Source organism: Podarcis raffonei, chromosome 1 (genome assembly GCF_027172205.1).
Source record: "Podarcis raffonei isolate rPodRaf1 chromosome 1, rPodRaf1.pri, whole genome shotgun sequence".
Taxonomy (NCBI): Eukaryota; Metazoa; Chordata; class Lepidosauria; order Squamata; family Lacertidae; genus Podarcis; species Podarcis raffonei.
Genome location: NC_070602.1, coordinates 121,494,778 through 121,507,547, shown reverse-complemented (window position 1 = coordinate 121,507,547; position 12,770 = coordinate 121,494,778). Strand labels below are relative to the sequence as shown.

General features: G+C 44.7%; 1 protein-coding gene across 3 annotated transcripts in view; it reads left to right on the top strand.

The window, feature by feature from the left end:
* The first annotated feature begins 4,636 nt into the window (after positions 1 to 4,636).
* The window catches only part of SLC39A10 (solute carrier family 39 member 10), a 58,017-nt gene continuing 49,883 nt past the window's right edge, over positions 4,637 to 12,770 (top strand). For 2 of the 3 annotated variants that reach the window (XM_053360510.1, XM_053360500.1), the window contains exons 1-2: positions 4,637 to 4,786; positions 11,055 to 11,115. In XM_053360510.1, the coding sequence (XP_053216485.1) occupies positions 11,089 to 11,115 (27 nt within the window). In that variant the 5' untranslated portion in view covers positions 4,637 to 4,786; positions 11,055 to 11,088. The remainder of the gene's footprint in view (positions 4,787 to 11,054; positions 11,116 to 12,770) is intronic. The other variant, XM_053360519.1, reaches the window with a different exon arrangement.

Genomic DNA, 12,770 nt, shown 5'->3' with positions numbered 1-12,770 from the left:
CGGCTCCCAGTAAGACCTCCTTCATGCACGATCTGATTATGCATGAGAAGGCTGATCTGGTATCACTGAGATCTGGGTGGTGAGCAGGGTGGAGTTGGTCTCACCCAGCTGTGACCACCTTTGCACTCGGTGCAGCATCAGGGTAGACTTGAAGGTTAGGGAGAGAAAGTTGCTATTGAGATTCCCTCTCTCTCTCTCTTAAGGCTCTCTGTCCAGTTAATGGGGGATCTAGTGTGTGTGTTCCTGGCATTGGGCAAATTAGAGATTCTGCTTGTTTGCTGCCTGCCTTCCTGCCCAGCAGCTTCCCTGCCTGAGCTCACAGAGGTTGTCTCAGAGGCAGTGTTGAAGACTCCCAGACTGCTGGCTCTGGGGGACTTCAACATCCATGCCAAGGTGACTGGCTCTGGGTGCCTCAGGACTTCATGGCTGCCATGGCGACCATGGGGCTGTCGCACATGTCACTGGCCCAATGGCTCAAACAAGAGTGGAGGAAAACTCCAGTCAAATGCAATCAGATACTGGCGAAGGCTCATCATCAAGTCTACCTAGGGAAGTGAAGGCAATAAAGAAGTTATACAGTGGTACCTCAGGTTAAGTACTTAATTCGTTCTTAACCTGAAACTGTTCTTAGCTAATGGGGCGTCCTGCTGCCGCTGCGCCACCAGAGCACGATTTCTGTTCTTATCCTGAAGCAAAGTTCTTAACCCGAGGTACTATTTCTGGGTTAGCAGAGTCTGCAACCTGAAGCGTATGTAACCTGAAGCGTATGTAACCCGAGGTACCACTGTACTTTGCTGATTCCATTACATCCTCATTGGGCCATCCAGCAGAGCTTTTCTGGGTAGTACGAGGCCCCTTACCGTCTGGCCTGAAGGAGGTGGCAGAATGAACGAGAGCGCACTGTGATTTGTTTGCAAACCATTTTAAGGATAAAATTGTGTACACACCCACCCACCCACAATCAATCAGTCTAGCTCAGGCTTCCTCAAACTCGGCCCTCCAGATACTTTTTGGCCTACAACTCCCATGATCCCTAGCTAGCAGGACCAGTGGTCAGGAATGATGGGAATTGTAGTCTCAAAACATCCGGAGGGCCAAGTTTGAGGAAGCCTGATCTAGCTACTACACGTTGGGCAAAAAAAACCCCTGCATTGCAAAGGGTTGGACTAGATTGTCCTCGTGGTACAATTCTAATGCATTTCTGATTTTAGTGTGCTATACACACAGGCATATGGCCAGTGCTTTTTTCCTTTAAAAATGTGTTTTCTAAAAAAACAGCGTGACAGAAATTGAGGCCACCATTGGGGGTAGCAACGGAACTGATGATTCACCATGCTGGAGAAGAAACTAAAAAATTTAAAATGATTCACAAAATGTTCAGGGGTACCCCCCATTTAAAAAGCACTGCATGTGGCAATGCCCACCAACTATGGGAAAATTACTTCATTTCCCCAGGATGCACCCCCATTCCCACAAACCACATGATAAGGAGAGTAGGAAACTCTTTTCAAAGCAGGAGGGGGAATAAGAAGGAAATATGCATGAAGGATTCCCCCCCCCCGAATAATGTTTATTATTTTCAGTAGATAAACATAATAAAAAAGAAGAGATTAACAATAATAAAGACAAACAAAAAATAGGAGAAAAAGAGAAAAAAGATACATACAACATATTACCACTTAATTAATTAAAATTAAATACCATCCATCTTCATAAACATAGTATTTGACTTCCTCAAATCTCTTCCATCCGAATTTCTTAGTAATTATATGTAGCAGTTTCCAATATCAGTGTTTCAAAAGACCATATCACAGTCCTAATCATATTACATAGCTTTCCTTATTGTACATTTTCTTATTTATAAATTTAATTCCATTTTAATCCTAGGCCTAATTGTTTCTTTCAAGTGGTTACATATCTTTAATATTACAATATTTATTCAAATAGTCTTTAAATTTCTTCCAATCTTCTTGGTGTTCCTCTTCTTTCTGGTCGCGGATTCTCCCGGCGGGGTCAGCCAGCTCCATAAACTCCATCATCTTCATGTGCCATTCTTCTACCGCTGGTAATTCTATGCATGAAGGATTCTTGGATGGAAGAACATGGGCAGCTTCAGGAGCCGTTGCGGCCTACATAAAATGAGATCGGGGGTCACATAGGGCCACCTGTGCTGTCAATTGTCAGAATAAGCATAATCCCATCCTATATATATCTTATGCGTACTGTGCTTCTGTGTTTTTATAGTTCAGAACATGAATAGTTTTTTCCAGTCAGACGGATTCATACATTTGTGAATGCTCAGTCCGTGAATCAGTCTGACAGAGTATCTGGATTTCCAGCGTTGCAGAATTGATCTTTTAAAACTTAATGCCAATAGCAACCTATAAGCAACATTTTAGGCCCACTAAAGACTCAGTGAACGTCTCGCTTTATTGCCCGCTTTGAGCAGGAGAAAACAGGGCAGGAGGCAGAAGTTGCTCAAGTCTTTCGATAAAGTCAGGATTCTCACCCATTTTGCCAATTATATTTCTCTTTATTTACATAATCGCACACAGAGAACCGCTGGTGGTAATATTACTCCACACATTAAACAGGATTATAAAAGGTAGTGCTCTTCTGAATGTGACATAAGAGTGTCAAAGAGCATTCCCACCCCTTAATAAACTTAAGGGCCCATCTCCACTTGCCCACAAAATCCGTATGTTATGTAACCGATTTGTCCCCTGGCAGTCCACACCTCAGCAGGTTATATTCAGATGTGATTCTAATCCGGAGTTACCATTCTCCTCATTTTGCACCATTTGCTTTTTTTGAACTCCACATCAACAACGAACCCACCACCACAGATAAAGCTGGTGGGAGCACTTTTAAAGCACAGTGGATGCCCTTTTCAGATTCTACAAGGCTAGGGGGAACTCTGGATTTAGCAGGGAGAAAGTCTGGGACAGAGGCTGTTTCTGGGGACGAGGGTGGGGGACTAAAGGAAGCACAAGGGGTGCATATTATTCCACATTAAGACGAGGTGTGGGTGGGCCCCAAGAACTCTTTTAAATCTCTTCACTGAGTGGCAGAGCTTGCGCAGTATCTTGAACTTCTTTATGCGCTGCTGGCAGACCCTCCAGGTGTCCCACAGAAGCCATGCTGGTTTCTGATTTGATCCCAGAACATCCCGCTTTTCCTTAAAACATCCGTATTTTCATCTGAGAAATGTTGGAGAAGATGGGCTTATGTGGCCCCCAAGCCAACCTTTAGAAGACATCTGAAGGGCAGCCCTGTATAAGGAAGGGGTTTTTTTTAATGTTTAATGTTGAAGTGAAGGCCCAAGACAGGTGTTGATCATCATGTGAGCTGCGCACAGGTGGGCTGAAGCAAGCTGCTGCCATTCCTGTGGAGCCTCCTTTTATTGAGACAAATATGCAAGCTAGGCAGATACATTTTTGGCCTGTGACCTTTACACATCTTCCGTCCCGAGATCGTGGGGTCGTACAAAGTTATTTTGGCACCAGTTTCCACAGCGTCATTTCCCCCTTGCACAGTGTATGACGAAGGAGAAAAAAGGTCTCAGGGGAAAAGGTTACAGACAGGACACCGCTGATTGCTGAGAACGCAAAAGGTCAGACATAGGGAACGATGTTCCAGACAGCCATGACTTGTCTGAGGGCGAGTTTTTCCTGCACCCCAGGGTCACGCATGCAGGCAGACTGTGGCTGCCTGCTGGTGGAGAGTGTGCTCCCTCCGGACCTCACTATCCACTCCGCAATATCCCTACAAATGTTTTATTGATTTGTTTACATTGGGAGCTGCCCAGAGTGGCTGGGACAGCCCAGTCAGATGGGTGGGGTATATATAATAAAACGATGTTGATGATAAAATGGGACGTTCCTCTTTTCCTTGGAGGGTTATGAAGGAAGCACAATGTTGTGCACGTTATTCCACATTAAACCAAGGTGTGAACCTTTTGAAATCTCTTCGCTGAATGGCAGAGCTTGCATAGATAGTGTATTGAATTTTTCTATGTGCTTCAGCGTCTTTGGCTCTTTTTGGGGAGTGAAAGAAATGCGGGGACGGGGAGAAGGAAGAAATGGGAGGTGATTTAATTCCCAAGGGCAGAACTCTGGATCTTGGCCGCAGGGTCTTTACTGGCCCGGGCCTTAATCTCTTCCCTCTCCCGCCCTGGGTAAGCACCAAGTTCCCCACTTTTTTCCTGCTCCACCCTGCAATGGCTTAAACTTCCAAAAACCCAACGCCTTCTCCCCAGGGAGCCACGTGAGGGCCGGGCAACCTTCATTTGCACACCAAAAGCCCTGCAAAAAAAAAGTAGCGAATAAAGACAGAAGCTACAACAAATATATATATAAATATTCCCACCGCCCCACGCACGCCCACTTCCCCTCTGCCCAGGAAGCCGCTGGCCCCCACCACGCATGCGCCGCGGCAACCTTGCCTCCGCTACGCCGCTCGCGTAGGGCAAGCTGCGGCGCCGCATCGGGCGGCGAAAATTGCGTAGCGCGCGCGGGCGCAGGAGGAGGAGGAGGAGAAAGCCGGTTTCGGCGCGGCGCGGGGAGGTCGGCGCCCGGCGTAAGAGGCTTTGGTGAATGGCCGTAAGAGCGCGCGAGGCCGCAGCGGCGGCAGTAGTAAAGTAGTAAAAGCCCAAGCCAAGCTCACCCGCAGGAGGAGCAGCAGCAGCACTGCGGAGTGGGAGGAGGAGGCGGCACCCCGCGCGCGCGCCGGCGGTTTTTGGTACCGAGCGGAGAGAGGGAGATGCACACGGCACACTCGAGCTGAGGTAGCTATAAAAACCCCGTTGGTTCGCGTTCCCTCCCCCATAAAGGCCGGCCGGCTCTGAGGTGGCGGCGGCGGCGGCGACATGGCGAGAGTAGCATGGGGGGGGGTGTAGCTGGGATCCGCAGCGCGGCGGGGCAGGCCCCTCGCCAGCCTGTGGAGAAAAATGAGGCGGGGTTGGTTTGCCGTTTCCCGCCGTCGCCTTGCTGCCTCCCCCCCCCAACACTGTTGCTAAGGGGGCTTGGTGGGCGTCGGAAGGAAACTAGGATAGCGTGTGAGGGGATTGTGTTGGCCGGGGGGGGGTTCTTTTCCACACAGCCCGCCACCCCCTTCTCATCCTTCCCCTCAGGTGAAGCGGGTTGGGGTGGGGGGCTCGCAATGGCGGGGGGGGGGAAGAGACGAAGCGCCCGTTGGGCCTCTTTGTTGCTGCTGCTTCTTGTAAGCTGCCTCCTCAGGTGTGGCTGAGGAGAAGGCGAAGCAGACAAAAGGCTCTTGCTCCCGAGGCGGCGGTGGTTCTCCGATTCGGAGACCGGCGTTGGCGGTTCGCCCTTCTCTTCCCCCTGCTTTCCTTTGAGGGGATGGCGGGGAGGAGAGGGCGCCGCCAGCATCGGTGGGCCTCGTGGCCGCGCCGCCCGCCCCTCTTTTCTCCCATCACATGCTCCAGCTGCAGGGCTTAAGCGATCGGGCCTGGCCCACGTGTTGGTGGTGGGTGCAAGGCCCACGGGTGCTGCTGCTGCTGCCCTCTTTTGTTCTCGGGGCTCATGGTAGGTAATCCCTTTGGCCCACCCCACTGAAAGGTTGGCAAAGCACTGGGGAAAAGAAAAAGAAAAAACAAACAGCAACCCACTGTGGCTGCCCATGGTTTCTTTGCCCTGAAGGTCTTCTAAGTTGCTGTGTTTGGGTTCTCTGCAGCGTGCGCTTCGCACCTTAGTGTGACAGTATCTTTGGTGCTGGGATGCCCGCCACCGTGGGAACTTTTTTTAAAAAAACCTTGTCCACCTTTTGTTTCTCTTCTCCGAGGTGTGGAGGTTTGAACCCTTCTCAATAAACGATCAAGCTGCTGTTTTGCTTCTGGCTGGGGTCTCTTGCTTGACCTGACCAATTGGGAATCGGTGGACCCAACGAAGTTGGGAAACGCAGCATACGCCCAAGAATTTGTCTTTGCCAGATTTCAAGGGCAATGGCTTGCTTTCCCATCCCATGAAGTTGTTTCAGTGTCTTGCACCCCAATTTTTCTTTTAAAAAAAGTCTGAACAAAACCACACTGAAATAAATCGCCATAAGGATATTGCTAAACTGCAGCAGCACTGATTGGGAAGAAAGAACTTGGTGGTAGAAAATGAGCCTCAGTAGTTATTATTATTATTAGAATTTATATACTGCCATACACCTGGAGGTCTCAGGGTAGATCACAGAACAAAATCAAAATATAAAACCACAAAATATGGTGCCCTAACCTGGATGCGGTGAAAAGACTAGTGCTAAAAAGGACAACTGGTTCCAGTCCTGCTCTAGTAGTGTGTTTAACGTGTGGTTAGTTACACAAGAATCCTGATTCAAATAGTGCAGTGCAAATAGGCTAACTTCATTTGAGTGCATGTTTGTTCCCAATCCTAGCAAGGGTAGCTGCTTCTCCTTGGGTGAATTGTGGCATCTGTGATCAAGTTGCTGCAGATGGAAAGTAGGCTGTGGCGTGTTTTGGTAGAGCAAAATATTGCAATGACATAACAGGACTGTGGTGTTCAGGGATGCGGCTGACATCTTTTTAATAAACTTAACAAAAGTGGCATACAAATGGCACTTTTTAAAAAAGTGACAATACAATTGATTGCGTATACCAATATGTGCTGTTAAAAACAAAACTCCCCTTGTCAGTACAGCAGCTGTTTGTATGTGTGTGATTTTGAACTATTAATATAGGGAAGAAATTTAAGTAGATCTTTAAAAAAGTATAAAGTGGGGTGTCTTTGTCAAGTCCTGCAATGCCGGCCCCATTTGATGCTGCTAATATTGCACTTGGCAGCAAAAAAGGACAAAATATCTTCTATGATTTGTTAAATGCACCTGTCAGGGTCAGGAAGAGTTTTTAATAAGTTGCTTTCTACCTTCTGTAGCTAGGCCTTTTTAGAAATTAGTCCAGACTTGGTTTTCAGAATTGAGCTACAGATTACGTAGTCTAGATTGTAGCATAAATCTTACTAGACAAGTAATATTTGATGTACTAATGAATATTGATTGGAGAGGGAGGGAATGTGAAGTGGAAGTTAAGATGCTAGTACAAACTGTTCTAATCCCAAAGTATACACTGCCTGATCCTGTGAGTTCTTGGAAGTAAATCTTAATGTAAGTGTTCATTAGATTGTCGGCTAATTGGGCCTTTTCCCAGATAAGTGTAGGATTGCATCCTAAATCGCCCTGTCATTGAACACAGTGAGTTACTTCTAGGTAACCCTGAGTAGGAGCAGGCTGCATAACATTGTACTAAAGAGATTTCTGTAACAGCTTCAGCAAGCTGTTTGCTTAATAAAAGCACATTAACAAACAAATGTGATTTGTGGGCAGTGTTCTACCATCTGGGCATCTTCTGTTCCTTCTTTTTTCATAACTGTTTTTCCCAAATAAAAAGTTTAATTGTGCCTCTGTGTACTGAGCTTAATCTTGACATTTTATGATGTAGGTCTTTGGGCAGACAGTGTTACTACGCTGGACATGAAAGAATAGGTTGAACTGGCTCGGGAAATTTGCATACACCTCTGTACTGCATATTGATTTTTCATGGTTCAGGAGGGCACATACATCTCCCAAAGCAGCTTTGCACATTTTGTAGACTTTTATTTTTAGGGAGTTTGGCAATAGTTGCCCATTTCCTGCCCTTCTTGCCTAACCTCCTTGCCCTTCATTCCTACCATTGCCTTTCTCACTGATAAGGTGTTGAGCACTTGGTTTGTTCCCTCTGCCTCAGAGCACGTTGTCCTGACTATTATGGCTAAAAGATGAGGACCCAGAACACATATATGCAGTACTGATAATGAGTGTACTTTGGCCAAGCTTCTAATCCTCAAAGGGTTCCTGGCTCTTTGCCACTAGAAAAATGATCTAGAGAAATGCACACATAGTTCAGGTTCTTACATAAGTTATAGTACGGGTGTGGAACTGAACCAGTGAACCAGTTCCTAGAGCCCGCTACCTACCAGCCACAGTGGGCCATTTTGAATGGTGGATGGGGTGTGTCATCCTGCTGATTGCTATGTCATCAGGTGGCCAGTTTTTCCTGGGCTTGAAGTTAACCACCAGTCTGCTGAAAAGTGGTGCTTTGAAGCTCTGCTTTCTGCTGGGATAAGCTGTGCTACAGTGTTCCTCCTGGGAAACTCACTCTTAACTGCCAATCACTTGACTGCCTCCTGTACCCAGGGCTCAGCTGGTGAATATATTTTGAGGCTCCCAATTATGCACTGATGGCCACATCCCTACCTGCCCTTTATACCTAACAGTCACATAAGATATCAGGTGTGGACAGGTGGTCATGGTTTTGGGAAATGGCCTCATGGGCCAAATGGCCTCACTCCTGAGATGTAGGGAAAGCTTAGGTTCAGGTTGCTTGCTACTTTGGTACTGAACCGCAGACCATTATTACTCTTACTAGGTGAGAAGGTAAGTATTGAATCGCAAGCCAGGTTATAGAACAGCTATCTGAGGCACTTACAGGCTTACTATTTTCAGCTGGGATTCAGTCCCATACCAGCAGGTTCTGGTTGTACATTAAAAGTTGAATTTGGAGCTCTTGAACAACAAACCTAGTACTTAAAAAGTGGATTTGTTCTGATAAGGAAAGTGATGGGGAAGTGTGCTGGAAGTGGGGAATAACATTTGACACAATGTCATGTAACCTCCCTGCAAAAAAAGTCAGAATAAGTGCTCAGTAAATAGCTGGTGAAGACAGGAGTGCCTGGCGTGCTCTGGTCCATGGGGTCACGAAGAGTCGGAAACGATTAAACAACAACAACATCAAATAGCTGGTGTCTAATTTCTCTGCAAACTTTGTACAAAAGCAGTCAGGATGAGTGCTCAATAAACTGTTCTGGAAGCTACCCAGTGTCTGCATATATTGGAAAAGTATACAGTGGTGCCTCGCAAGACGAAAATAATCCGTTCCACAGGTCTCTTAGCGGTTTTTTCGTCTTGCGAAGCAACCCTATTAGCGGCTTAGCGCTCTTAGCGGCTATTAAAGGCTTAGCGGCTAAAAGGCTATTAGCAGCTTAGAAAAAGGGGGGGAAAGCGAAAAAAATTGCAAGACTCGCAAGACGTTTTCGTCTTGCGAAGCAAGCCCATAGGGAAATTCATCTTGCAAAACACATCAAAAACGGAAAACCCTTTCGTCTAGCGGGTTTTTCGTCTTGCAAGGCATTCGTCTTGCGGGGCACCACTGTATTAAAGATGGGGAAATGCTTCATGTAAAATGCTAACCACAGTTCTCAGGATCCATACCATTCTGTGTTTCACATTTGTTAATCCTAAAACCAAGGTGGGTGAAATTAACAATTTATTATTTGTAATGTTCCTAATAGCAAGTTTCGTGGCTACTGATTTAGATAACCAGCAAGGCTTCATTCATAATGCCTCTGCCTAGATGAAAACCTCTGCCTAGATGGCACAGGGCCTCTTTGTTTATGGAGCTGTAAAGCACCATGTACATTGATGATGTTCATAAAAAATAATGGTGCTCTTATTATGGCAACAAAGCAGTCATACGGTTTAAAAAGGGGTTGGCCTGAGATCCAAATACTATGGGTCTAGGTTATATCTGCATTTAGGAGAACCTAAGCCCCGTCTTCCACAGCACTTGCAATCCTCATAAAATCAAAGGACATCCTAAAACACTTTAAAATCAAACACAAGGACCTGCAATTATAATGAGAAATTTGGAGAACGTAGTACATGCATGAAAGCTGTTGGGCATATGCATAGAACTCAGGATTCCAGCCACTGTACATAAGTAAATGTCTGTGTCACTGGAGCCTACGTTACAGTTATGTCTTAAGTCAGTTATTTGGAACTGCTTGTTGATTTCTACGGAGTATGATTCCATAAAGATTGGAATATTGCAACTTAGTCTTCCCACAACATGTATTGAACAGAAAATTAACTTGATTTCCCCAATTTTGCCTGAAAGCGGGAATGTAATTACAGTGTGTATAGACAGTGTATTAAAGCAAATTTAAATATGTAAGAAAAAAAATCTGTCAAAGTCAAGCTGCTTCTACATGAAAATTTGAAAATGCTGCACTCCAAGGTGCAAAGCCAATTCATACAGCTGTACAGATGAAAAAGTGCTCTGATTCTGCAGTTGCAAAAATAGACTAGGAAGGTGTGGGTGTGCGCGTGCACACACAATGGTTGATTCTACCAAAAAAACCACAAAGCTTGTATACAGTTCTGATTTCAGACTCCTGACCTCCATTCCCACGTCTGGAGCACAAAATAAATGGAAAGGCATTGGTCTGCTAATACAGTGCAACTTCATTCAGCTTTGAAAAGTTAACGAGCTATTTCAGAGCATTTGACCCAAAGCCCTTTGGAGCTCTGATGATTTTTTGAAATTAAACCATGATGCATAAAATAACAACTTTTATAAACATGTTTGGAAGGATAAAGTTTCTATTTGATATTCAACTAGACCATACTCCAAGTAGACCCATTTAAATCAATGTACTTCTGAGTACAACTTGGATTTCACCTTCTGTTTGTTTTAACATTGTAATGAATCATTAACAAAAAGAAAACAGAGCTGATGGGAATTATTGTTTTATTTATTAGGTTTTCATCCTGCCCTTCTTCCCAAAGGAGCCCAGGGATGACTTGATCCCATTTTCTCTTATGTATCTTGTTTCCAAATTTATTTATAATAAAAAAAGCTAGCAAAAAGAAAAAGCAAGACATGGACATACACTCTCTGCGCCCCCACTTGTTTCACTCCTCCCACTAGCGCTGGGGGGTGGGGACAGCTTTTCTTGGCTTAGCATCAGGAATTGTGGTTTATTTCACTACCACCACTTTTTAAAAAAAAGCCACAATGAGTTAAGCCAAAAGAACTTAACTACAGATCATGGCTTGTTTTGAGTGAAACAAATTATAATGCGCTCTGGTTCAAGCATAACACTTAAGTTGGGGATCATGGTTGGTTTTTCTCCAGTGCTAACAGGAAGGAAGCAGGAATGATCGGGCATTGAAAACCTATTCATTATGATTTACCACAGGTACTCTAATGCAGCTAGTGTGTGAGGACAGAAACATGATGTCGATTTGGAAATGATCAGACATCTAGATGAAATTCATGTATGTATGATGGATAATAGGCCTTGTGATGTGGAGCAATGATTCGCTTGTATGAAATTGCCATTGTTCTTTAACATCTGCTTGCCTTAAGCACAGTGCTATTCAGTGGCAGGAGTATACATGTTCAGCTTGAATTGGAGTGATGTGCATGCATGTTTCAATCAGTCGTAATGCATCTTAAGCTAAGCAAGAATTTATGACGTGAATAATTAAATTAGTTAATAAGTTGTTTTGCCCCACCAATCTGGCTTACTGCAGTTCCTTAATGTCTACCTGTAAGGGAATACCCACTGAGTTCAGTGGGACTCAACTCCCAGCTGAGTGCATAGGATTTCAGCCTTAGGTTGCTGATGTCAGTCTAATTTTAACACAGTTGTGTCTCTTTGTTATGCCTGCTGACATTCTTGCTACGTTATGTCTGTACCCATACTAAACGTGCAAGCAAAATGATATGCTACCTTCTGTCTTTATTTTTTTAAAAAATGGAATTGAGGCGGGCTCAGCTTTAGTTGCTATAAATGTGCAATTGAATTGGAAGAAACTGAAATGATGAGCCTTTAGAATACATATTTAATGGTACAGTGGTACCTCGGGTTAAGAACTTAATTCGTTCTGGAGGTCTGTTCTTAACCTGAAACTGTTCTTAACCTCAAGCACCACTTTAGCTAATGGGGCCTGCTGCGCTGCTGCTGCACAATTTCTGTTCTCATCCTGAAGCAAAGTTCTTAACCCGAGGTAATACTTCTGGGTTAGAGGAGTCTGTAACCTGAAGCATATGTAACCCGAGGTACCACTGTATTTGAGTATCATCCCATTTCCTGAAAACTCACATTGGTTTTTCTTCTTAGAAGCCGAGCCCTTCTAATGCAAATACTATCATCTTTTAAAAGCCTCGAGACTGTTGATGCCCTTCAGCACTGAATATGGTGGTTGTGATCACATCTATTTAAGGAGTGCTTGGGAATCTCCGCTGTCCCAAGATTCCTAGTAGCAGATGCCTGTGGCACGCACAAAACAATGACATGCTTTTATAAGGTTTTGTGTATGTGTGTTTTCCAAGTAGTTTGTTAATTCACACAAGCAAGCCCTGCTTGGAACAGGGCTGGCAAAGGCTATGGCAAAAATACCTTGGGCTCGCAGCCGACGTCTCTGAAATACAGATGCCTTGTCTATTATTGAATAAGCTCCTATAGAAACAAGTATATGTTGCTGTTATCTGCTACTACACTACATGTGCGTGTGGCCATTGTTTTAAGATCCGGCGCTGTCCTAGATGTTGTTGGATCACAACTCCCATCAGCCCTGCCAGCATGACCAGTAGTCAGGGATGATGGGATTTGTAGTCCATCATAATCTGGTAGATACCAGGTTGCGGTAGGCTGTTTTAAAGACACATCTTTATAAACAGTAGCCATCTAGAAAACCTACCAAGTTTATTTTTAACATACTTGTATTCAGATTTTTAGTCAAGCTGCATTAAACATAAAAATTTGTTTATGAAAATTGAATGTTTAAATTTTTTTTGAAAGATTATTGACTTGAAGAGGAAGGAAGGTGAGGATAAAGTAATGTTAGTAGGATGGTGAAAATTGGAGATTAGAAAGGACGAGCAGGTGCCCAGTGTATATTTCTGTAATTGCAATCTTTCCCATAAT